This window comes from Pseudopodoces humilis, chromosome 21, assembly GCF_049639895.1.
Source record: "Pseudopodoces humilis isolate 2021_Gansu_Grassland_sample_001 chromosome 21, ASM4963989v1, whole genome shotgun sequence".
In the NCBI taxonomy this organism is placed as follows: Eukaryota; Metazoa; Chordata; class Aves; order Passeriformes; family Paridae; genus Pseudopodoces; species Pseudopodoces humilis.
The window spans coordinates 8139252-8162291 of NC_142220.1; the positions used below are offsets into that span (position 1 = coordinate 8139252).

Here is a 23040-nt window from a genome sequence, read left to right on the forward strand (position 1 = left end):
ACAAGCACAGAACCACAGCAGAATTAGGGTTGGAAAAGAACTCCAGGAGTTCATTGAGTCCGACCATCAGCCCAGCACCGCTGTGTTCACCATCAAACCCTGTCCTCGAGTGCCACACCCACACAACTTCTGAACATCTCCAGGGATGGTAATTCCACATTTCCCTGGGCAGCCTGTTCCAGTGCCAGACCACCTTCCCAGTGAAGAAACTTTTCCTGGTGGTTAATCTAAACCAGCCCTGGTGCAGCTTGAGGACGTTTCACCGCCCAGCAAAGAGGTGCTGACATCACAGTGCACACTGTGCATCCCCCCAGCTTCCAGCTGGACCCGGAGCTGCACTCCCAGCCTGCATCCCAGGATGTCAGCAGGAAGCTCCAGACAGATGCAGGACAAGCTGAAGGGCTGGACCAAGGTTTCCAGTGTAACTTCTTTATCTGTTTTTCTGATTCTGCTTCTCTACTTCTTCTGCACTTCTCCTCACTCCTGGATTTCTCAGTCTCTTCTGAGCTGAGCTCCTCTGGAATACTCCCTCATGGAGAGTTCCATTGATCTCAGTTCTCTGGGTCAGGAAGAAAACTCCAAAGCTCGTTAGGATGTTGTTTCTCGTGTTTATTAGGATGTTATCAAAGACTTGGCAGACTTTTCCAGACTTTTTGCTCAAGTTCAGTTCATCCTGCCCTTTTGGCTCACTTTGGCTCTGATGGCATAAAATGGCCCTGAACCACGTGGCTGTTTCATCTTTATATCTATTTTTATCCAATTAACAATAGACACGTATATTATTTTTCTTAATGACCCAATGACCTGTGTGCTACATTGTGGCATTCTCTATCAAATCACCTGTTACTACCCAAAAACCCCTAGAAGAAGAAAATTAAGAAGAAAGAAGAAGGAAAAGAGACAACATTCTAAACCCTCCATCTTGTCTTCTGCTCTCTAAACTAGTTTATACTCTAAACTCTAACTTTTTCACCCAGTGACCTAAGAAAACTCTCTAATCTACACACTCACACTTTTAGCTTTTCTATCTAACTTTAACAGTTGTTTTCATGGAACACCACGAAAACACGCCCATAAATCTCATGTTCTATGAAATTCAGTGTTCTCCTGGATGTCAGAGCCAGCTATCAGAGCCAAGGGCACTCACTCTGTGTCTCAGACTCGACATCCAGGAGGTTCCTGAGCTCAGTTTGCTCGGATGCCACACTGACACACGGAGGGCTGTGCTGTGAGAGGCAGTGCCCACGTCTGAGCTGCAGATGTGTGACAGTTCTGGCAGCACTCCCCTGAGGAAAAACCCCTCACACACCTAATGGTTTTTATAGCACTCTGAATTTGCTTATGTAACAGGCATCATGCACGCTCCAGTGGGGAGCCCCCGGCTCCTGACATCCCTCTTGTTTATCTCCACTGTTCTGGTTAACCCACAGCCTCACAGAAACCACTTTCTACACTTGTCCTCTCACAGACTCCAGGCACAAAGGGAGGAGATGGTCCTCAGGGCAAGGGATTAAGTCAAGAGATGGAAAGAGCAAGATCTGTTGTCATGAATTTTGAGCAATGCAAATTAGTGAACCCTGCTGAAGCGATGGTGCCAATTTAAACCATGCCCACAGCTATGTGTGTTCTGCTCTTCCACCCACCTGGCCTCACATCTTTCCATTCCAGTGCCCATGGGGAAGGATCCCTGGACTCAAGGTACAGCCTTCAGGTTCTCTGCTGCTCTGTTTTCCCAAGCTATGAAATAGGAACATCCATAACTATTAAAGGGAAAATGCAAAGCTTGATCAGGGAAAAACCAAATAAGACAAGAATTATCTGTGCCAGTCTTGTGGAAATTTTCAAGTAAGACTATAATATTTTTATTTTTGTTAGTCCCAGGTACCAGAGACCTCCTGGATGCCCTGGACAGTGTGGCAGTGCAGTGACAGTGGGGTGCTCATGCCCTGAGCAGAAGCACACAGGCTCAAACCTCAATCTGCACCTTTGAACCACCTCACTTCCCCTGCATCCCCACCCCGCACTGGTCCACCCACTGTGGCTTCTGGCCCAGCTTCCACCATCAACATGATGGGTGAACAAGGGGCTTGAGCTGGTGCAAACAATATCTGGAAGGGAAATTCCCCTCCACTTTCTCCCCAGAAGAATTATTTGGACAGTACAGGACAAGCTGTCCCAGCAAAGGTCCCGTTGAGTGCCCCTTTCTAACACAACCCAGAGAGCTGGCCTTCACTTCCTGCCTCTCCAAATTATGCCCTGCACTTCCAAAAAGCACCGAGACAAGTTGTGGCTGATCCTCAGCCAGCTGCTGACGAGGCAGAAGCTGTGCTCTCGCTTTTTGGATGGAAAAGCCCTGCCTGCCCTGGCCCTGGCAGGCTGCCCCTGCTCCAGGCAGCCTCACGGCCACACAAAGGCTGAAACAGGAAAGCTGAGGCACCTGCTCCCCTCCCACCCCTTTGGGAGCTCTCGTGAACAAAGCACCTGAGCCACGAATAGCACAGGGCCAGAGCAGCACTGCCCAAACACAGCTGGAAGGCACCGTCCCCGCTGCGTTCACCTACATAGGGAAAATCTGTTTTAGCTAAAGCAGTAAACTCCACCTTTTCATGGACCCTCTCCTTGTGTTACCCTTGCCAGGGAACTTCCTTCCTCTTTAGCAAAAACTGAGTTGTAGGCTGGAAACAAATCAAAGTACAGAGCACAGCTGGCTGCCCGAGAGGAACACGGTCTCGGTTCCTTCCACTCCAACTGCTCTGGGCTGTTTTCTGGCTGAGCTGTGAACACACCACTGCTCCACATGGCAAATGTCAGCAAATATTTCTCTGCTTCAAATTCATCAGGTACAGTTGTAGGAAAACGAAGTGGGAGTAACTTTTCTGTCACGCTGTTCCTAACTCGTGCAGGAGGGATGGGACACGATCCAGAGGGACCTGGACAGGCTGGAAGGGCTCATGTGACCCTCAGGAAGTTCAACAGGGCCAAGGGCAGTGTCCTGCACCTGGGTCAGGGCAATCCCAAGCACAGGCTGGGCAGAGAAGGGATCAAGACTATTCCTCGTGGGGATTGGGGGTGTTGGTTGATGAGAGCTCCATAAAACCCAGCAAGGCGCACTGCTGGCCCAGAAACCAAACGTGTCCTGGGCTGCAGGCTGAGAATTGTGAGCAGCAGGTCAAGGGAGGGGATTATGCCCCTCTATTCCACTCTCCTGAGACCCTTCCTGCAGCTCTGGAGCCATCAACACAAGAAGGATGTGAAGTGCTGGAGAGAGTCCAGAGGAGGCCACAGAGATGCTCCAAGGGCTGGGAGAGCTGGGGGTGACCTGGAGAAGGCTCCAGGGAGACCTCAGAGCCTCTTCCAGGGCCTGAACAGGCTCCAGGAGAGCTGGAGAGGGACTTGTGAATCCCACCCCAGGGGCTTACCTAGGGCTACACAGCAGGTTTGAACAAAAGCAGCCCCCCAGCCCTGGAGCTGTGCTCAGCCAGCACTGCCAGGTGCTGGTGCCGCACCGCCACGTGCAGAGGGACAGGAACGTTTGAGTGGAGCTTCCAAAAGAGGTCAGCATCACTTCTGCAGGTTCCTACCCTCACTGCACACCCCAAGGCAATGTGTGGGTGCCTGTGGAGCTCTCTGCATCCCAGGAGTTGATGGCTGTGGAAATGAACGTCACCCCTTTCTTTGTTTAGGGTGGCAAAGAGCCCAAAGCAACCGAGCCCCTTCTGCAACGCCTCACTTGCAACCACTGCTCAGTCATCCCAACCCCAATTTATCTTCTACAGGAATAAAAAGCTTCTGGGTGCAAGGCCAGATGTGCAGAGGGGAAAATTTGGACCTGAAACAAGGGGAAATTGAGCTGCAGTTATATGGAGTCATAAATATTTACTGCAATGTAAACCGAAGGACTGAACTGTACATTTGATTTTTTAACTTGAAAAAAAAAAATAATAAAATTTACAAGGTCTCTCACCAGAAAAGTGGAAAAGTATATAATTAGAGTCTAAGGAAAACAAGCTTGAACAAATGTGCTGTGTCTGTCAGTGTGGATTCCCTACACCCCAGTTCCCTTTGGAGCTGCACCAATTCCCCCTTCTGTCCTCGGATGTCTGTACATGAGAGCAGGCGGTGCCAGGGCTGAGGCAGCAGCTTTGTTTGTGCATATGCACAAGATAAACACACACTTCAGCTCCAAACTGCCAGCTCTGCGCTGGTGGCCGAGTTCTGAAGCATCAGCTCTAAAATTCAGCTGAGTCCTCCTGGCCTCTTGCTGCCCTGAAGCTTTAACACCCACACAACACCAAGGCTCCCCAGTAATTATCACTCAATGCATCTTCGCTGCCCCTTGACATCAGTTTGGGCTGCAGTGGCCTACTCTGAGCAGAATTCCATCCTCCCACTGATGGTGCAAGGCTGTGGAGCTCCGGATGGCAGCAGCAGGACGGTGTCACAGCGAGCCAGCCCTCGGCACCCTCACCTGTGCCACAAGTAGCTGTCCCTGTGGTGCTGAGCAGAGCTAGCGAGGGTCAGGCAGGCACAGCCCCAGCTCCCAGGGTGCTCCAGGGAATGTTCAAGCAGCCAGCCGTGACCATTCCCCGTCCCACACGTGCTGCTGGCTGCTGCCAGCACAGCACTGAAGCCACTGCTCCAGGAAGGCACCCCCAGGGTGGATTTCTGCTGCCACCCACGCCGAGGGAAAAGCTGAAAAGAGCTGTTTTGATAAGTCCATCTGGGAGCTGAGGCAGGATATGAGGGATGAGAAGATGGATTGAAACAGCAAATCGAGCCCGGAGGGAGCAACTGAGTGACAGAGAGACCAAGGGGACAGGAGGGGATAAGAGCTAAGTGTGGTCAGAGCTGGGTGCTGAAGTGAGTGGGGTTTGGGGGGCACAGGCAGCAGAGAAAAGGAGGCAGCAGAGAAAAGGAGGCAGCAATAGTCAGGGGAAGGTTTCTAGACCAGAATTTCTAATTCCATCCAGGCTAGAATTAGAGGATCTTTAAGGTCCCTTCCAGCCCAATCCATTCTAAGATTCTGTGACATCAGAGAAGGAAACACAAAGGAAGATTTCAGTGGCAACAAAGCACCTGCTAATGAAGAGCAATGTCTGGGATGTCCAAAGCACCTCGGCATGGAGACCCACTGCTTCCCACAGGACTTGGAACCAGGGAGCAGCACAGGCTCGTCAGAGGGGCTAACACTGCCAGCAAAAGAGGCTACCAGAAGGAAAAGCCCAGATCTGGGATGCCTCAGTTTCCCTTGGTGTATTTTAGATGAGAACAGTGACATTTTTCACTTGCAGACAGTCCCTGGGCAGCCCCAGCTCGTGTCACACACAGATAAACAGGGCACACAGCCCCAGGTACTCACAAGCACTGAGAATCCTGCTACTGCTTTCCTGAGGCTGGGAAACACCTTTTGCAAGAAAAACAAACCCTCCCTTCTGAATCAGAAGCAGCTCCCAAAACATTAAGCTGCAATTAGGGCTGTAAATTTAGCCACAAGCACTTATAATCCATAAATCTGCACATCCAATAAAAAATAATAGCTAAAGAGAGTCCAAAAGAGCTACTAATGACTAAAGGGGATTTCAACCACAGGCCTCTCCTGCTTTCTGTTGCCTTGTGTTAAATTGGGTTTGAGCTTGCTAATTATTGTCTCTGGACCCATTATACAGTAAGGAATATTTTATATTCTCTCTCTTTTCATAGTTTGTTGGGGCTTTTAAATATATATACCTCACTCTGTTTTTCACACATACTGCTTTCTTTCTCCAGCATAGAGAGCTCTGCATTTATCAGCAGCAGTTTGCCTTCCAAACCATGGCAGAATATGTGATTTCTGACTGTCACCTCCTGCATTCCCTCTGTTTTTCCCTTTTTTTTTTTCTTTTAAACTGCATGAGGAGGTTTCAGAGAGAGAAATTCCCACACTTACTTGGACTTGTCTGGTCACTGAGCCTCCGAAGTCTCCCACTGGAGGTCCGGGTGATTCCTACAGCAAGAAGAAGGTTGGAGTAAGGAATCCATGTGAATATGGTGTGTGGAGTTCCCTCCCTGCTATCACTCTACATCAGGCAAGGCACAGTTCTGTCAGGAATCTGCTTTGTACAATCACCTCTCGGATCCAGGGAGAGTTACACGTTATTTTAACCAAAAAACACCTGAGGAGAGACCTCCACCTTTCCCTGAAGATGTCAAACATTATTATTCGAACACACCAAACCCACAAATGTACTTATGGTTTCCAGGGGCACCAGAGGGGACTTTAGGAATCATTATGTGGGACATTCACCTCTTGCTCCAGGATATTTTATCCTAGAGAGAAGTGCAGCACTTCCTGAGACAGACTTCCTTGCTGGGAGAGGAGAGCACGGGAATTTAAGGATTTGCACGAGTCCTGCACTCACAGACTCCTCTCTGGATGGATTACACCCCCATGCTGGGAGCACATCATGTGTGGGAGCCCTGCTGTGGGGTCAGAGCAGTGGAACAGGGGGTGCACCTCCCCTTCCACACCCATTTCAGAGTCCTCAGGAATTCCCAGGTGCCTGCTGCCTCCCAGACTCCCAGCAAACCAGTGGCACCTGCTGACTACAACAACATTTCTAATCCATCATCAGCTTCTTTAATTCCTCTGCCATCCCAGCTGCCTGTTTGTAAAATGCTGATTGCCACAGCACTCGCTTCCCACTCAGCAAGAACCTGAATTCTCCTTAAAATCCCCAGAATTCCCGTTTAGTTAAAACACAGCCATGTGAAAATGTACATGGATTTGTGCCTCAGTTCCTGGCTTTTCACCTCAATAAAAGTGGCCACAATAAATGCAGTGAACCACCTCAGGTGGGATGCCATACCCTGGAATCCCCCCAAATGTTATCACGTCCTGCTATGACATTCCCAGAGGGTCTGGCAGCTCCCCAGCCTCGGGGATCCTGCTGGAGGAGCAGGATGGTGTCCAGGATGGACACCAGTTCCAGGACAGTGTCCATCATCTCAGGCTCCTGCCGAGTCACAGGAGCTTCTCAGCTCATTCCAAACCCTGCCCCCAGGATTTGAGAGTGGTGATGTAATTAAATTCTATTATTTAAACCATCTTCTCACCATCCACCAGATCTATTGGACAGGAAGCAAAGGGATTAAAAGAGCATCAATGTAAGAGGCAGAACAGGTCTAAACTGTGATTTGTAACAGAGTCACAACCTTACAAAACCTTGTCAGCTAGAAGAGTGCATCATAGAAGGAGAAAAAAATAAATTCAAAAAGAAATAGATATATTTATATAGAAAAAAGGGAGGAAAACTTTCATACCAGTAAGGCCTGGGATAGAGAGAGGGAAGGGACAAGAGCTGCCTGGCAGCTGGACATGGAAAAAGCGTTTCATGCTCAGAGCCCTGCTTGTGTATATATATTTTTACACACATATATATATATATGTATGCACATGTGTGTTTGCTCTCTCCCTTTCCCTTTCTGACATAAAAAGCCTCTGTGCCTACAATGTGATGTGGTTGAACCACAGGGCTGGTCCTGGGAAAGGGTGACCCAGGGAGAACCCATGGGCAGCACCACCCAGAGCTGTCCCCCCAGCTCAGCTCTGCCCCCAGAGAGCCAAAACTCGAGCCAGGACTGTCCAGCCACACACATGAACCAGGCTGGCTGCTCCAGAGCTTCCCCTGCACTGGAGCAGAGCAGCACCCAGCCTCACTTGCCATCCCTGACAGCAGGAAGCTTCTGGGAACTTGTGCATTAGAACCAGCATTTTCAATTTTAAACATATTTTTGCGATTAAACCCAGAGTCTGAATATTTTCCTTAATTCTTGTCTCCTCTCTAAATGCCTGCTGCTCCTTTGGATGCTAGCAAGAACGAAAAGCTGCATTTCCTCTGCTGAACAGATTTTTAACCAGCTCTTCTTGAGCCAGGCTGCAAGAGCAGTCACATCCCAGCTCTGGTCCCTGCAGAGACACAACACCTCCGAGTTCCCTGTGCACAGGCAAGGTGCAGTGTTGAAACCCAGCTTCCAGAATCGCTCCAAAAACCAGAGAAAACCATCCCTGATGGGTGGCAGGCTGAGGAATGCAGATGTACAGCCATGCTGAGCTGGTTAAAACAGCCTTTCATGTTCAAAGCCTTCATTCAGTCTGCGGCAGGGCAGGACGGAAGCTGAACGAGGAGCTTACAAGCTTGGGCAGGATCACATATAGGAAATAGGCTTTATTCCCTTCAGCAACTGCAGTGGAAAAACACACACAGCACTTGGAGCACCCAGCACAGCCATCAGCATCCATGCCCTGGCTGAGCCTGTGCCTTTTATGCAAGCCTTCCTGAGGATTTGTGTGCCCTGTCTCCCAGGTTTTCTCTGGGGAGCTGGAATTACCATTCACACCCTTTCTGCAAAGCTGAGTTGACTGGAGGCAGCATTAGGGGAGGTTTTTCTGACAGCTGTTGCTTCACTGCCTGTTAACAACATTAATAATATATAATAGTGCTGTTCATCCCCTCTCAGACAAAGGGAAAATGAGGAGCAAACACGGAATTCATCCGGGCAGCTCAATACCTTAACAGAAAATCTGGAAAGAGGAGGGAGAGCTGCAGAGTCCCAGCCAAGCTTGCTGTCTGTGATGCCCCACTGCCCCTCCACAGAGGGAGGATCCAGACACAGTCCTGGAAAGCAGATAAACAGCAGGGAAAGCTGGCAGCCTGGCAAGGCAGGGAGAGAAGGTCTGGCAAAAAATAAAATAAATAACGAGAAAGCAACAGCTAAAAATATGCTGCTGTGAACACACTGCCAGGAAGACGGCAGAGGGGGCAGGGGCAGAGAGCATCAGCTGCTGAGCGTGTTCTGGGGTTACCTCTGTTTATAGCCTGGGAGCAGCAGTTTGAGCCCCACGTTTGAGCTGTGAAATGAAAATCAACCATTTCCAGCACAGACACGGTGTCTGTGAGCCATCCCTCTCAGCGCCGCTGAAACACCCCGAAGCCACGCTGGAAATGCACCGCAGCACACTGGACTGAGAAGCACAGAGCAATGTGCTTTATTTAGCTGAAATTGGGAATTCTTCCCCTCGTTCCCATCAGAAGGAATTCGGAACGAAAGAGTCCAGCAGTTAAAAACCACTCAGTGCAGGAGTGGCTCGCTCAGCCCGGCGGATGTGCCTCAGCAGGACAAAGCCCAGCTCAGCCTCACCTTGGCTCACTGGCTGAGCAGAATTTTTTCACATTTTACAGTCAATGACTAATTCCCTCCAGATCCACGGGCTGGGGCCATGTGGCCCAGCAGAAAGGCAGCAGAAACCCAAACCCTCTGCACTTCTCTGGGGTCTCCTTCCCAACTGGCAAAGCCCAGAATCGCCCCTAGGATCGTGCCGGTGCCAGGCTCACATTTAAACTGCTCCCTCCGGACAATACCGGACCAAATTTTCTACAGTTTCGTGCTTCTTGCAGCTGCTGATGTAACACAATGGATGTAAAGCATCTCAGCATGGAAAGGGGAGCAACTTCTGGGTCCTCACCCTGCTGCAGGGGATGCAGACAGGGCAGGGCAGCAGGGAGATGGAATCCAGCTCGTCTGGAGAAATGTCCAGTGTGACTTTTCTGGCTGAATCTGAACCTAGAGCTAACCAGGGAATTGTCAGAGATGTTCATCTCCAACGAAGTCAATGTTGTTGACTTCAATACAAATTGTTGGTCACTGACAACATCCATTGTCCCAAACACAGCACAGTTTTTGGGTGAGGCACTCCAAACCTGGGTACGTGTAGCAGTGAAGAGAGAGAGCCCACGTGAGGTTGATTTTCTCCTCACAGTAAGCCATCCCTGCTGCTACACTCACATGATGTAAAATCCAAAAGGACAAGTGAGCAATTCCCATTATCAGCAGAAACCACGCAGTGAGGACAAACAATGGAGGATGCAGCTCAGGAACACTCTACTCAGTCCAGTAAAAACAAAAAACAAACAAACAAAAGAACCCAAGCCAAACAAAGGTGGTGATGGAAAGGGATGGGCCAAACCCAGCAGGAGCCATCCCTCACTGTGCTGGAGTCAGCAGAGAGGCACCAGCTCACCAGTGTGAGCCTTGCTTCTGTTACATGTCCTCACTGCAGGCTCTGGGATCAGATAAAGCAGCTTCCTTCTTCACCCAGCACAGCTCAGCAGGCTGGCCAGACAGCACTGGAGATGTCTCCATGCAGGGATAGCTTCCTGCTCTGGACATATCCACACTCCAAATCACAGAGCCACCTCTGGATGGTTCTGTTCTGGGGGCTCCTCAGCAGAACAACCCTTCAGAGGGGTCACAGCCCCCTCACACCACCAGCAGCTTTTAAAGCAAAGGCTGGCAGGGGTGACTCCCCCCCGGGGCAGGACCTGCAGCGCCTGTGCACTGCACACCCCCAGCGCCACCTCCTCCACCCCACCTTGCCCTCTGCCATCTCCTCAGGCCCTCCTGATGTCCCCTAGGGGCACTTAAAGGACACAAGGATGTCACTGCCCTGCTCAGGTACCAGTGCAGAGTGCTGGGACGAGGTTTTGCACTCTTTGTTCATTGTGCAAGTCCAACTCTGCCAGGACCACTCAGGGTGGGGAATGTCTCTCGCTGTTCTCACGTCACATCCAGAGAGTGGGCAGGCGAATTACCTCCACTGACAGCTGCATTTCACCCTTGCTTCACCCAGACAGGCTCTAAAAGCTCCAGGGATAAAAAAGAGTGACCAGAGAACCCCTCACAGGCAGCAAGGCCTGGAGCAGGTAACAAGAGGAAAATTCAGGCATGGGTTGGGCCACACTGCACAATCCCTGCACAATCCCTGCACAATCACTGCACAATCACTGCACAATCCCTGCACAATCACTGCACAATCACTGCACAATCCCTGCACAATCACTGCACAATCACTGCACAGTCACTGCACAATCCCTGCACAATCCCTGCACAATCCCTGCACAATCACTGCACAATCACTGCACAGTCACTGCACAATCCCTGCACAATCCCTGCACAATCCCTGCACAATCCCTGCACAGTCACTGCACAATCACTGCACAATCACTGCACAATCCCTGCACAATCCCTGCACAGTCACTGCACAATCCCTGCACAGTCACTGCACAGTCACTGCACAATCCCTGCACAATCCCTGCACAGTCACTGCACAATCCCTGCACAATCCCTGCACAATCACTGCACAATCACTGCACAGTCACTGCACAATCCCTGCACAGTCACTGCACAATCCCTGCACAGTCACTGCACAGTCACTGCACAATCCCTGCACAATCACTGCACAATCCCTGCACAATCCCTGCACAATCCCTGCACAGTCACTGCACAATCCCTGCACAATCCCTGCACAGTCACTGCACAATCCCTGCACAGTCACTGCACAATCCCTGCACAATCCCTGCACAATCACTGCACAATCCCTGCACAATCACTGCACAATCCCTGCACAGTCACTGCACAATCCCTGCACAATCCCTGCACAATCCCTGCACAATCCCTGCACAATCCCTGCACAATCACTGCACAATCCCTGCACAATCCCTGCACAATCCCTGCACAATCCCTGCACAATCCCTGCACAATCCCTGCACAGTCACTGCACAATCCCTGCACAATCCCTGCACAGTCACTGCACAATCCCTGCACAGTCACTGCACAATCCCTGCACAATCCCTGCACAGTCACTGCACAATCCCTGCACAATCACTGCACAATCCCTGCACAGTCACTGCACAATCCCTGCACAATCCCTGCACAATCCCTGCACAATCCCTGCACAATCCCTGCACAATCCCTGCACAATCCCTGCACAATCCCTGCACAATCCCTGCACAATCCCTGCACAATCCCTGCACAGTCACTGCACAATCCCTGCACAATCCCTGCACAATCCCTGCACAATCCCTGCACAATCACTGCACAATCCCTGCACAATCCCTGCACAATCCCTGCACAGTCACTGCACAATCCCTGCACAATCACTGCACAATCCCTGCACAGTCACTGCACAATCCCTGCACAGTCACTGCACAATCCCTGCACAATCCCTGCACAGTCACTGCACAGTCACTGCACAATCACTGCAGTCACTGCACAGTCACTGCACAATCCCTGCACAATCACTGCACAGTCACTGCACAATCCCTGCACAATCCCTGCACAGTCACTGCACAATCACTGCCTCTGTGGCTTCCCCAGGGCCCCAGCTGCTGGAGGCTGAGCTGCACAGCTGTAATGCTGACACAGGACATCACCTGTGGAGGCAGAGCCTGCCCAGGGTGTCATGGAGACAGCTGGGGACACAGGGGACACAGCGACTGCAAGGGAGGGACATCGGTGTGCAGAGCAGCAAAGGAAGAAGAATCTCTGTTGCTCTGAGTCCAGTGAACCACACAATTACAGCTCCTCTTCCATTAGCTTGAAATCCACTTGCAACATTAACCTCAAAAGGAATACAGTTTAAAAAAATAAAGGGAAAAAAATTCATGTTCATTTCCAGTACTAATCAGAAACATGCACTGAAGAATAAAAGACACTTTTCCAGATTCTGTGTAACAGGAACTCTTTACAAAGAAGCTGAGCACAGCTAGAAAAATAAAAAAACTTCAACCCCAGTGCATGGTTTCATTCTGGATCAAATATCTCTGGCAGCAAACTGAGCTTTCACCAGGATGGAGGGATGCTGCTGGGATGGAGGGATGCTGGAGGGGTGGAGGGATGCTGGAGGGGTGGAGGGATGCTGGTGGGGTGGAGGGATGATACTGGGATGGAGGGATGCTGCAGGGATGGAGGGATGCTGGAGGGGTGGAGGGATGCTGGAGGGGTGGAGGGATGATACTGGGATGGAGGGATGCTGGAGGGATGGAGGGATGCTGTGGCCAAGGGACACTGGTTGCAGACTCAGGAGTGCTCCACTGCCTTCCCCAGCACAGCCTGGATGCTGTGTCCAGGTCAAAGGCTGAGCACAGGCAGCCTAAAACACCACCAATTTCCCTCCCATGGGAGCTGGAGCCACAGAACCCCGCTCACCAGCACATGGAGCCATGAATTCACGTCTAGAACTCAAATCACCCTCAAGGAAACCACAGGAAAGCTGGCATTAGCAAGATGCATCTATTCCTACCGCAACACTCTACTTCAGCAGGTGCCAAAAGCTTTCAAACACTAAAACAATATTCCAAAGGCTTGTGCTGATGATGAGAGGCAGCAAGACTCAAACCCCCATTTTTGCAGTGTTGGAAAGGCTTCCCCAAGGCCAGCAGAGGTCTGCAGAAGCAAAGGGCTGTGCTAGGTAGGACTACATGGTGCTAGAGGAGGACAGGGGACACAGCACTTTAACCTTTGCTCAAATTTAGGCTTTGATTCAAACTGTTAACTCAAATTAAACTGCACTAATTCTCAGGAAATTAATTGCTGCATCCATAAAGCTCAAGGCCAGAAAACTGCCATGGCTGACCCTCAAAACCCACACTTCTATCAAAGCACACACTTCGATCTGGTCAACGTGGATTCAAGCTCATGCTTGAACCAAGTCTTGGCTTTTTGGAGACATTCAATCTCAGTGTCAAGACCAAAACATTGGAGTGATCTCAAGTGTTTTGGAAATTAAAATGGCCTTCAAACAATACAGAGACTCTCCCTTTTCCCCATGAGTTTATTCTGAGGTGAGTAAGCTCAGTCCTCAGATATTCACTTCATAGAAATAACAAGATGGTTTCACCACCCCTAGTGATCATCTGCTCTTTACTGACCACAAATTCCTCACAGCTGATACTCATTCAGAGATATGCTGGACAATCATGAAAGCACCAAAAAAATAAATTAGCACAAGCAGTTTTTCATGTGAAAAAAGTGTGTTAGTCATCATCTGTGATCCTTCTGGTTGGAGTGTTCCAGTAATCGGGCGGGCAGAGGCGAAGGTGCCACGTCACCAGAGCAGATGACTCCTGCAGATGAATATTCACACCACCAGTGTCCACACAAATGGGAAGGGACTGCAAAAACAGCCCTTTTGTACCTGTTGTCAGCTCTCCTGGCTTAGGGGATTCTCTTACTTAGCAGCAGGAGAAGAGGGAAAAGGGTTTATGTGGGAATAGAAAACTGCTCTTGTGAAGCTCTGCAGGTTGGGGATGGAGCTGGTAACCACTGTCAAGTGTAAAATCCCTGCAGTCCACTGTTGTGCTAACCAGATTTCCAGAGAGGTCTTGTCCCTCTAGATTTTCCCTGTCTTCACCACACTCCTCCTTACTTACCAAAATCCAAGGGAGAGGAGCAGGACCCAAGAACTGGAACTCAGTGAACAGGTGCCTCGTGGCATTTTCACTGAATGAGGGGGTTTAGGGCTTGTAAAATCATGGCAAGAGCAGCTTGGACCTGGTGCCATTTGTTCCTGCAGAACCTGCAGCATCCCAGCAGAGAGGGGAAGGAGGGAAGGCACCTGAGCCCACCCAAGCTGCTGCCTTGCTCAAAGAAGGAAACAACTCCTACATTAATAACCAAACTCTTATATTAACCAGCTGCCACAAGAGCTCCAGCAAGGTAGAAACATGTTAGTTAATTAACATTAATAATGTAAGAATCCCCAGGAGCCCAAGTGGACAAGGCTCAGCACTCAGAGCACTATGGAAACAAAGGAAAATAAATAATCACCACTCATCCTTCACCTTCCAAAAGCCCCCAACATTTACAGCTTCCAGCCTCACAACTGCACCTCACTTCCTCAGGTTCATCTGGCAATGGCCATGGATTAGCTGGAGAAAACCACAGGCAGATTGAAAGGAGAGGAAAGGAATTTTAAAACTCCAGTGTGGTATTTCCATATGGATCAAATACTCCTGAGCCACCCCACAGCTCTGCTCCCCACTCCCACAGGCCTGAAATGCTCTGGCTGTGGCCACTCAGGAGAAGTCCTGGTGCAAACTTCCCAAATCTGCCTTTCTGCTCTGCTCCAGCACTACATACAGCTCTAGCACACCAGGCAGCAACGTGGTACTTCAGATTTAAAACAAAATAAAATTTAAAAGTCATCCTTAGATTTTAAATCCATTTCTAGACATCTTCTTATAACCTTAATGCAATCACATTTTTTTTTCTCAGCCCCAGCCTTTGCTCAGTCACTGCTCACAGCTTCCCTGCTCGTTTCACACACACACAAAACTCCAAAACTTGTGCTTCAGAGGGTCCCCCTGGCAACAAACACCACTGGATTTATCATGGGAGCCCTGCAGGCCTGGGGCTGCCATCGGGATGGAATACAGACCCCTTCTGTTTGCCAGGCCCTGCAAGGCAAATGTTGATTTTTCCCAGAGAGGGGTGGGGATGTACAAAGGGGAAGAGCCCAGAACAGAGAGGCAGCAGCGCAGTGGCTGAAGGCAGCAGATGACAAAGGGCAGGGGTGAAGGGCTCTCCTGAGCCTGGGTGACCCATGGGGTGACCCAGCAGGGTCCCTGTCAGAGGGGTGCCACGACCTGGAGCAAGCAGAACACCCAGAGCAGACCTGGACACCTTGGAACACCCAGCCCCATCAGCTGGAGAAACAGGGCAGCCTTTGGCTTTGACAGCAATGTCTGACCCCGCAGATGCTGCAAAGAGAAAAGCTCAGCCAGGGATTTTCCTTGGGTGAGAGTCCCAGTCTCATTCCAGACTTGGAAAATGTTCTCTTCCTCCCTCTGCCCTGGGAGAGATGCTCCACTGCAGCCAGGTAACTTCATCTGGGTGAAGGCACCAGCACCAGGCAAAGGAGCAGCCAAGGGCCCACGGCCACTGAATCCCTTCCTAGCCAGAAACTCAGAGGAATATTCAGGGTCAAGTTCCACAAACTGTCTGGCCACTCCATTAAGAACAGGCAACCTTGGAAGAGCATCAGGATCAAGCAGATAATGACTTCTCTCCCCACACAAATATAGATATATATATTTACATTCTAAATATCCTTCAGGCTGCAAAATCTACCAGAGCCCTTCCCCCTGAGCAGCCCCAGTGCAGCAGCAGGCTGGACACACTCTCAGCACCACATACACACAGCTCACACATTGATGAGTCTGCACAGCCCCTGGGGTACTCTGATACTGCACAGAGGTGCCTGGAAGTCAGAAAGCCCAAGCTCAGAGCTGTGGTTCAGCAGCCAGCTCCCTGCAGAGCCCCACACAAAAAAACTGAGCTCAGAATGGCATTTTCTCCCCTGGGACATCACACATGCACATTTATCCTTGACCCCAAGCCCAGCCACATCCCGATTCTCTGCTCCTGTGAGGCTGATCCTGCCCTGGGCAGGGAGGAGCAGCTCAGCCATGGGGCAAAGCCAGCTGCAAGCAGAGGAGTCAGAACTGCTCAGCCACCATCAGGGCTCCAACATGACTCTCTGCACGTAATTTTCCTCCTCCACATACTCTTCCCTGCCTGTAAAATGAGGTGTCAAACACTTCCCCTGGTCAGAGGAGCTGCAGGGATATATTATTTAATGGTTTTACATCTTAGCTGTACTTTAAAGAATGACTCAGACACTATCTATAGATTCCTGAGATAATGTCCGCTGTCCTTAAACGGGGGAGAAGGGAAATTACAATTCGAGACCACAATGAAGCCCTGGCCTCATGCAATTGAGGGTTTTCTCCTATTAATTCTACCTCAGAAGTAGCCAAGGCAACCCAGTTTCATAAACTAATAACATTCTTTGGTGTTTTTCCTTGTATCTTACAATTATATTTAATAGTGGCCGCAGCAGGGAAGCTGGAAGAGAACTTGAGCCAAACTTAGGACATATTTGAGTGCCTAATGCTGCAGATCAGCTTTCACTGGAGTTTGCAGAAGGGCCTGTACAAACTGCAGTATAATTCCATCTGGATCTTACAAGATGCTGCACTTAGACACTCAAGCCACTCGTGGAGCTGGTTTTGAGACCAGGGCTGGTCTTTCTGACTTGGAGATGGGAGAGCTCTCAGTCATCTCCAAGATTAAATCTCTTGTGTGCTCCCCTTTTGCTTCCCAGACTCTCTCTATAAAAATTTAAAGGCATTTAATGAAGGGCCAGGTTCTCACAAGTCCCCATGGCCCATGCTGTGCCCCGGAATCCATCAGAGATACCCAGCACAGAAGCAGTAAGTTCATTTAAAAACAAGATGTAGAATCAATATGTAAGTGCCAATATCCTATTGGGTTGTCCTTTAAAATCTTTGTAAGGGACAAGGGGCAGGAACTGATCTTTTATCTCTGGTGACCAACAAAAGGACTCAAGGAAACAGCAAAAAGCTGTGCCAGGGAAGGCTTAGGCTGGATACTGGGAAAGGTTTTTCATCCAGAGGGTGGTAGTCAGTGAACAGGCTCCCCAGGGCAGTGGTCACAGCCTCAACCCAGCCAGAGTTCAAGAAGTGTTTGGACAAAGCTCTCAGGCATAGAATGGGATTTTGGGGCTCTCCTGTTCAGGGCCAGGAGTTGGACTTGATGAACCTTGTGTGTCCCATCTCAGAACATTTTTTGGTTCTATGAATAGAATAATTCTAGACCCAGCACCTCCCTTTCTTCCAAGCCGTGCTCTCCTCCAACAACTACCTCTAGAGCAGAGCAGCAAGAAAATTAGGAATGGGTTCATTTAAATAAAGCCCAGATATAAAAACCATCTCTTGATGCTACTCCATGATTACACACACCCCTCTCCAGGTTCTAAGTGGTCCCAACTCCTTCTTCTAATGGGTTTCTCCAGCTGCCAGCAAGGGAAAAGCAAAGCACCTGGCACCACCAAACAGCCCAGCCCTGGCAAAAGGCAGAGTGAAATCACTCCTGGCACAGGTGAAAACCATGCCAAGTCATGGAGCAGTGCCTGCAGCCTCTGAGGAAGCCTTTACAGAGAGAAAGAGGGCTCACACAAGGAGGCACAAAGCCCATTCTGTGGGTGTGGTGAAAGGCAGCATTGTCCATGGAACATGGCACGCTCCGTGTAACAGAGCCCTGGTTCCATCCAGAACCCCCCCGAGTCACTCACCCCCACAACCCAGATGTTCAGCCTCCACTGTGCAAATCCCTGCCACAAAAAAGGCAGTTTCTGCCCCTCCTGAGTGACCCAAACCTGGTGCTCTGACCCCAGCACTGCCGAGCCCCCATGCTGTGCCGAGCAGGGATCCCAACAGCGTGGAGCTCCTGAACAGGCACCTTGTGCCCTAAGGAATGAACCTCACAGTGAGAAACCTGTCCTGGGCCATGCACAGCCTGCTGCCAGCCAGACCTGAGAGGTATTTCCCCGTCTGGAGGCTCAGTTCACTTCTGCTGACCTCGACACCACGGTCAGAGTTCACCACATGAGCTGACCTTCCACAAACAGCACCTTCTGCAGCCTGGGCACTCCAACTCCTCTTGTCCAGAGGGGATCCATGGCACTGCCACATCCCTCCAGCCCAAACCTACCTTTTGTACCCCTGGCAGGAGCATCACCCAAGCAGGAACCTCCCTCCCCTGTCCAGGGCTGCAGGACTGACATGGGGCCAAGGCAGGATGCTCTGGGGGGTGTCAGAATTCCAGCCTTATCTCCAGAAGCTGAGATCATGCGTAGAAAATGTTTCTGTGTTGTCTCAGCCAGCTTCCTGTTGGCACTCCTCTTCCTCTCCACTGAAGCACCTCTCTGTGAGCAGTCTCAGAGCCAGAGAAGAACATTCACTGGTACAGACTGGATGTATTTGCCATGTTTGAGACATCAGATTTGTGACAGTGCCTGTCCTTAGCATGACCCAGCTGCTCCTCAGCCAGCCCTGAGCAGCTCAGGGGCAGCAGCCCCAGCTGCAGGGGGGATGCTGCTGCCACTGCTTTTGGAACCTGCTGCCACAGCAAGCAGCCACCACAGGCTTGTCACTGGCTGAAAGCTGGCAGCCACCTGCTTTAGTGCCTGAGGGAGGGATGGGATCATAACCTGAGATCTCCAGAGGGTTTGACTCCTCACCCCACCAGCTCTTAGAAGCCACAGGCAGCAGGAGCTGGGCTCTGCAGCACTGGGTCACCTCCAGCCCCAGATGGAGGGGGAAGATTGGGTGAATCATCTGCTGGAGAAAGGCTGCAGGGACCAGCTCTGATCCAGAGATGCTTTGAGATGTCTCAACTCAGGCAAAATTAAATTCCACCTTGTTTTCCAGGCCTAGGTCCTCAGTAACACAGGCCATTAGCTCCCTCATTAACATCAATATCTGAACCCAGAATGGGAAGCACTTGGGTCCTCTGCAGTCACCTGACAAGGAGCAGGGCTCAGGGCACGTGATGCTGCCCCAGGCTGGCTACACAACCCAAATGAGACAGCACATTCCTCTGTTCCCTGCGCAAAAGGCCACAACTGTCCACAGAGTGGATCCCCTGGAGGAGCCCAAAACCCCTCTGCAGGCCCTGCCCAGGTGACAGAAGCACAGAGAAGGTCACTGCCACAAACACCCCTGCTCCATGAGAAGGTGACATCCATGTCCCTCTCCAGGGGAACTGTCACCCTTCACTCCCTAAGTTGCAAAGCACAGGCCTCCAGGGCTCCTGGGCATCTGTCACCATCAGTTTATTCCATGAGAAAGTGAAACTAAAAAAAAACCCTGCAGCTGAAACAGTGCTCAATCTTGCAAAAATTATGATGACCTGATTTGAAAAGCAGAGGAGGCTGTTAAGTCCCCAAAGCAGAGGTCTCTACTTGGTTTATAGTCCTATTTTGCCCATAATCTATAGGCAACAGGGCTTGGGTGCTTCCAGGGTGTTCTTAGGGGCTATGTCAAGGCAGCTCTTAATCCAAAATCTGACCTCCCAGCTGTGTTTTGACCTGAGGATACACCATCCATTAACCACCAGAAATGGGAAGAGAGTTTATTAAAGATAACGGCGATCCCAAGAGAGGATGGAATGTTAAGAGATGATTAGAATTCAAATTAATCCAAATACTCTGGAAAAGGACAACCAAACAAAGAGACAGAGAGGATGCTTCACTGTGGTCTTTAACATCCTCATGAGGGGCACCATGGGCAGGTACCGATCTCTTCACTCTGGTGAGCAGTGACAGGACCCGAGGAAAAGGCTGGAGCTGAGTCAGGGGAGGTTTAGGTTGGATATGAGGAGCAGTTTTTCACCCAGAGGGTGGCTGGAACAGGCTCCCCAGAGAGGTGGTCACAGCACTGAGCCTGTCTGAGCTCAAGGAGCATTTGGACAATGCTCTGGGGCACAGGGTGGGACTCTTGGGGTGTCCTGTGCAGGGCCAGGAGTTGGACTTGGCCATCCTGATGGGTTATTCCAAACTAAGCACGTCCTAAGATTCTGTGAAAAACTCAAACAGGACACAGTGTGACCAGGCAAGGACCAGCACAAAGGGCTCATTGACACACCAGACTCAAGGCAGTGGTTGTGGGAGGTTCCCATAAGAGATCCATATCCCACGTGGGCCGTGTCATCACCAGCTGCAGGAGTAGCTGAGGGTGACAGGTGCTCCAGGCAGGTGCCTGTAAACATGGGATGGACCTGACTGCAGTGTGAGGGTGGGAAGCAGGCTGTCAGAACGGTGAAAAGGAGACCAGGAGATGCTTTCCATCAGCACTGCTCCCTTTGCCAACCCCTTCTGCTGTGCCTTGCTCCATGTGTCCCAGCAGGGACAGAGAGGCTGCAGGTGGCAGGCAGAGCAGTCCCGGTCCAAGGGTTTGTTTGCACTGAGCCAGCTCCTCTCTGTGGGGCTGGAGCCTCCTGGGAACGCCCCACACGCTGCCCCGAGCAGGGCTGGAGCTCCTGCAGGCTGTGTGCTCCAGCCAGGGTTTGCCAGGGGTCCCTGAGCCCCTCGGAAGGGAAGGAGGTGCCGCCTGTGCTGGGTGTTTGCTCACAGGGAAGAGCAAACAAACCCAGCCCGGCAGCCCCGTGCTCCCAGAACTTCAAACAAGGTCACGTCCAGATGGGAAGCAGGAGAGCGTGAACAGCCCTGGGGAAGCAGAGCCTGTTTGGGCAGCCCCCAGGCAGCCAGAGGAGGGGAGGAGGAGGGAGGAGGGAAGCCACAGCTCGTGGATGCCCAGGGACATCTCTGGACAGACCTGGGCAGGCCAGGGGCTCCCCACCAGCCAGGGTGGGTGATGCTTTCTGCAGCCATTCCTGCTGGCAAAACAGAGCCTCCAGCCTCCTTGAGTCCCTGCAACAACCCCCTGCCACCTCCCTGGGCTGTCCTGTGCAAGTCCTTTGTCCTTTCCCACCCACTGACCCATGCTCCTGTGTACACCTGAGCTGTGGGAAACACTTCTCAGCCCTGTGTGCCTCCCCAGAGCAGCCTGTCCATCTCTTGGAGGGGCCCAGGACACAGAAATCCTGCCACAGGGCTAGCAACAAGGACACTGCTTATTCTTACCCAGGACTAAGGTGAGGGTTTGCTCCTGGCTCAGCAGGAGCTGTGTGACTGTGCCCTGTACCAATCTTCCAGATCCTTCTCCTGTGCTGCAACCTCTGCCAGCAGCAGCCCAAAAATCATCCACCAGGGAAGAGGTGAAGTCTATAAAGGGGTTTAATGCAAAACCCTGCAATAATCAGCACCCAGCACATCGACATGGGAGGCTTTTCTGCCTCATACCCATTCCCATACTTGTATTCAGGGCCCAGAGATGAAAGGCTCAGTTAGAGCTGAACATTAATTCACACACATTATGAAACCTTGTTTCACTATTCCCTCCCCATCAGGGCTCAAGCACAGGCCTCTTGCTTTTCCCACAAAGATCTCTAAAAACAAAGCCAAACACACAGAACGCAGCCACAGACACCCTCCTCCCCTCCACAAGCAATTTAAAAGAGATGTATTTTAAAACACCCATGCATGATGATGACTTCCTGGAGAGTGGCTGGCCCATGAAGGACCAGGCACAGCAGAGGAAGGTCTGAAACCTCCACAGATGGATCAAGCTCTCCAGGGCTGAGCTCATCCTTGCCCAGATTAACTTGCTGCTCCCGATGCTAACTGCAGGAATCAGCTGTCAGAGCGTTTCACATCACTGCTGGGAGGTTTATCTGACAAAAACCCACCACGGGAAATAACTCACAGCCTCTTGCTCCAGCTGCCAAGCAGGATGAGGAGACCACCCAAGCCATGACATCCCCAACAAGCCACAGCACCGAGAGCCTTCCCGAGCTCTCAGATGTGGGGCTCCGCAACTGGGGCATCTCACTTGTCAGAACAGCAATTTGGGAAAGCATTCACAGATGCAGATGGAGCTGAATGGAAATTAATGTCAAAGGGTAATTAGCTGCAGTAATGGCAATCCTTCAGGTTGTAGATACTCAACAGCTCTGAGAGTCATAGCTCTACCTGCTAAAAAAAAAAAAATTAAAAAAAACAAGCACTTGGAACCCCGTGGTGGTTCTTGGATAGTTTGGGCACAATTCAAACTCACTTTTCTCAGCAGTATAACTGATTTTATAAAACATGCTCTAAAGCACGTGAAGGCAGGACACCAGAGGGGAAAAAGCCCTTCATGTGGCAGAGAGGGCTGCAAGAACACACGACAGAGGTCCGGATTTAAGGATTTCAGTTTCTAGCAACTGACCTCAGATAAGGACACTGCAGCACATGTGACTTCTACCACCAGAACACTGAAAATCAGTGAGCTTGAAAACCTTCCCCAAAGCAAAGAGGACGAGGAGAATTGGGCTTGGACTGGCGACATCATCAACCTCAATGCTTCAAATTAAATTCCACACTGGCAAAGAATTATGTTCCGTCCTCATTCCTACCCATTAAAATGTACCTAGATTTTGCTTTTAAGTTTAAAAGTTAATTAAAAGTAATTTTGGGAGAATGATGGAAGTTGAAAATGTGGAGAGAAAAGCCTTTCTAGGGTGCTGGTGGCTCCATCACAGACCTGGGCAGGCTGGGGGCTCCCACCAGCCAGGGTGGGTGACATTTGCAGCCTTTCCTGCAGGCAAAACAGAGCCTCCAGCCTCCCTGAGTCCCTGCACCAGCCCCCTGCCACCTCTCTGAGCTGTCCTGTGCAAGCTCTGACTTGTCCTGCCCCAAGATGTGCTGTTCTCTCCCCATACGTGCCCCAGCACCCAGAGCACTGAGTCACCCCACACACA

General features: G+C 50.7%; 1 protein-coding gene across 2 annotated transcripts in view; it reads right to left on the minus strand.

Moving 5' to 3' along the window:
* SEPTIN9 (septin 9) overlaps positions 1-23040 on the minus strand; it is a 136752-nt gene that overhangs the window by 106296 nt on the left and 7416 nt on the right. The window contains exon 2 of one of the 2 annotated variants that reach the window (XM_088065446.1): positions 5927-5983. The exons of the other annotated variant lie outside the window; for it this stretch is intronic. Within the exon in view, the coding sequence (XP_087921572.1) occupies positions 5927-5983 (57 nt within the window). The remainder of the gene's footprint in view (positions 1-5926; positions 5984-23040) is intronic. 2 annotated transcript variants of the gene reach the window in all.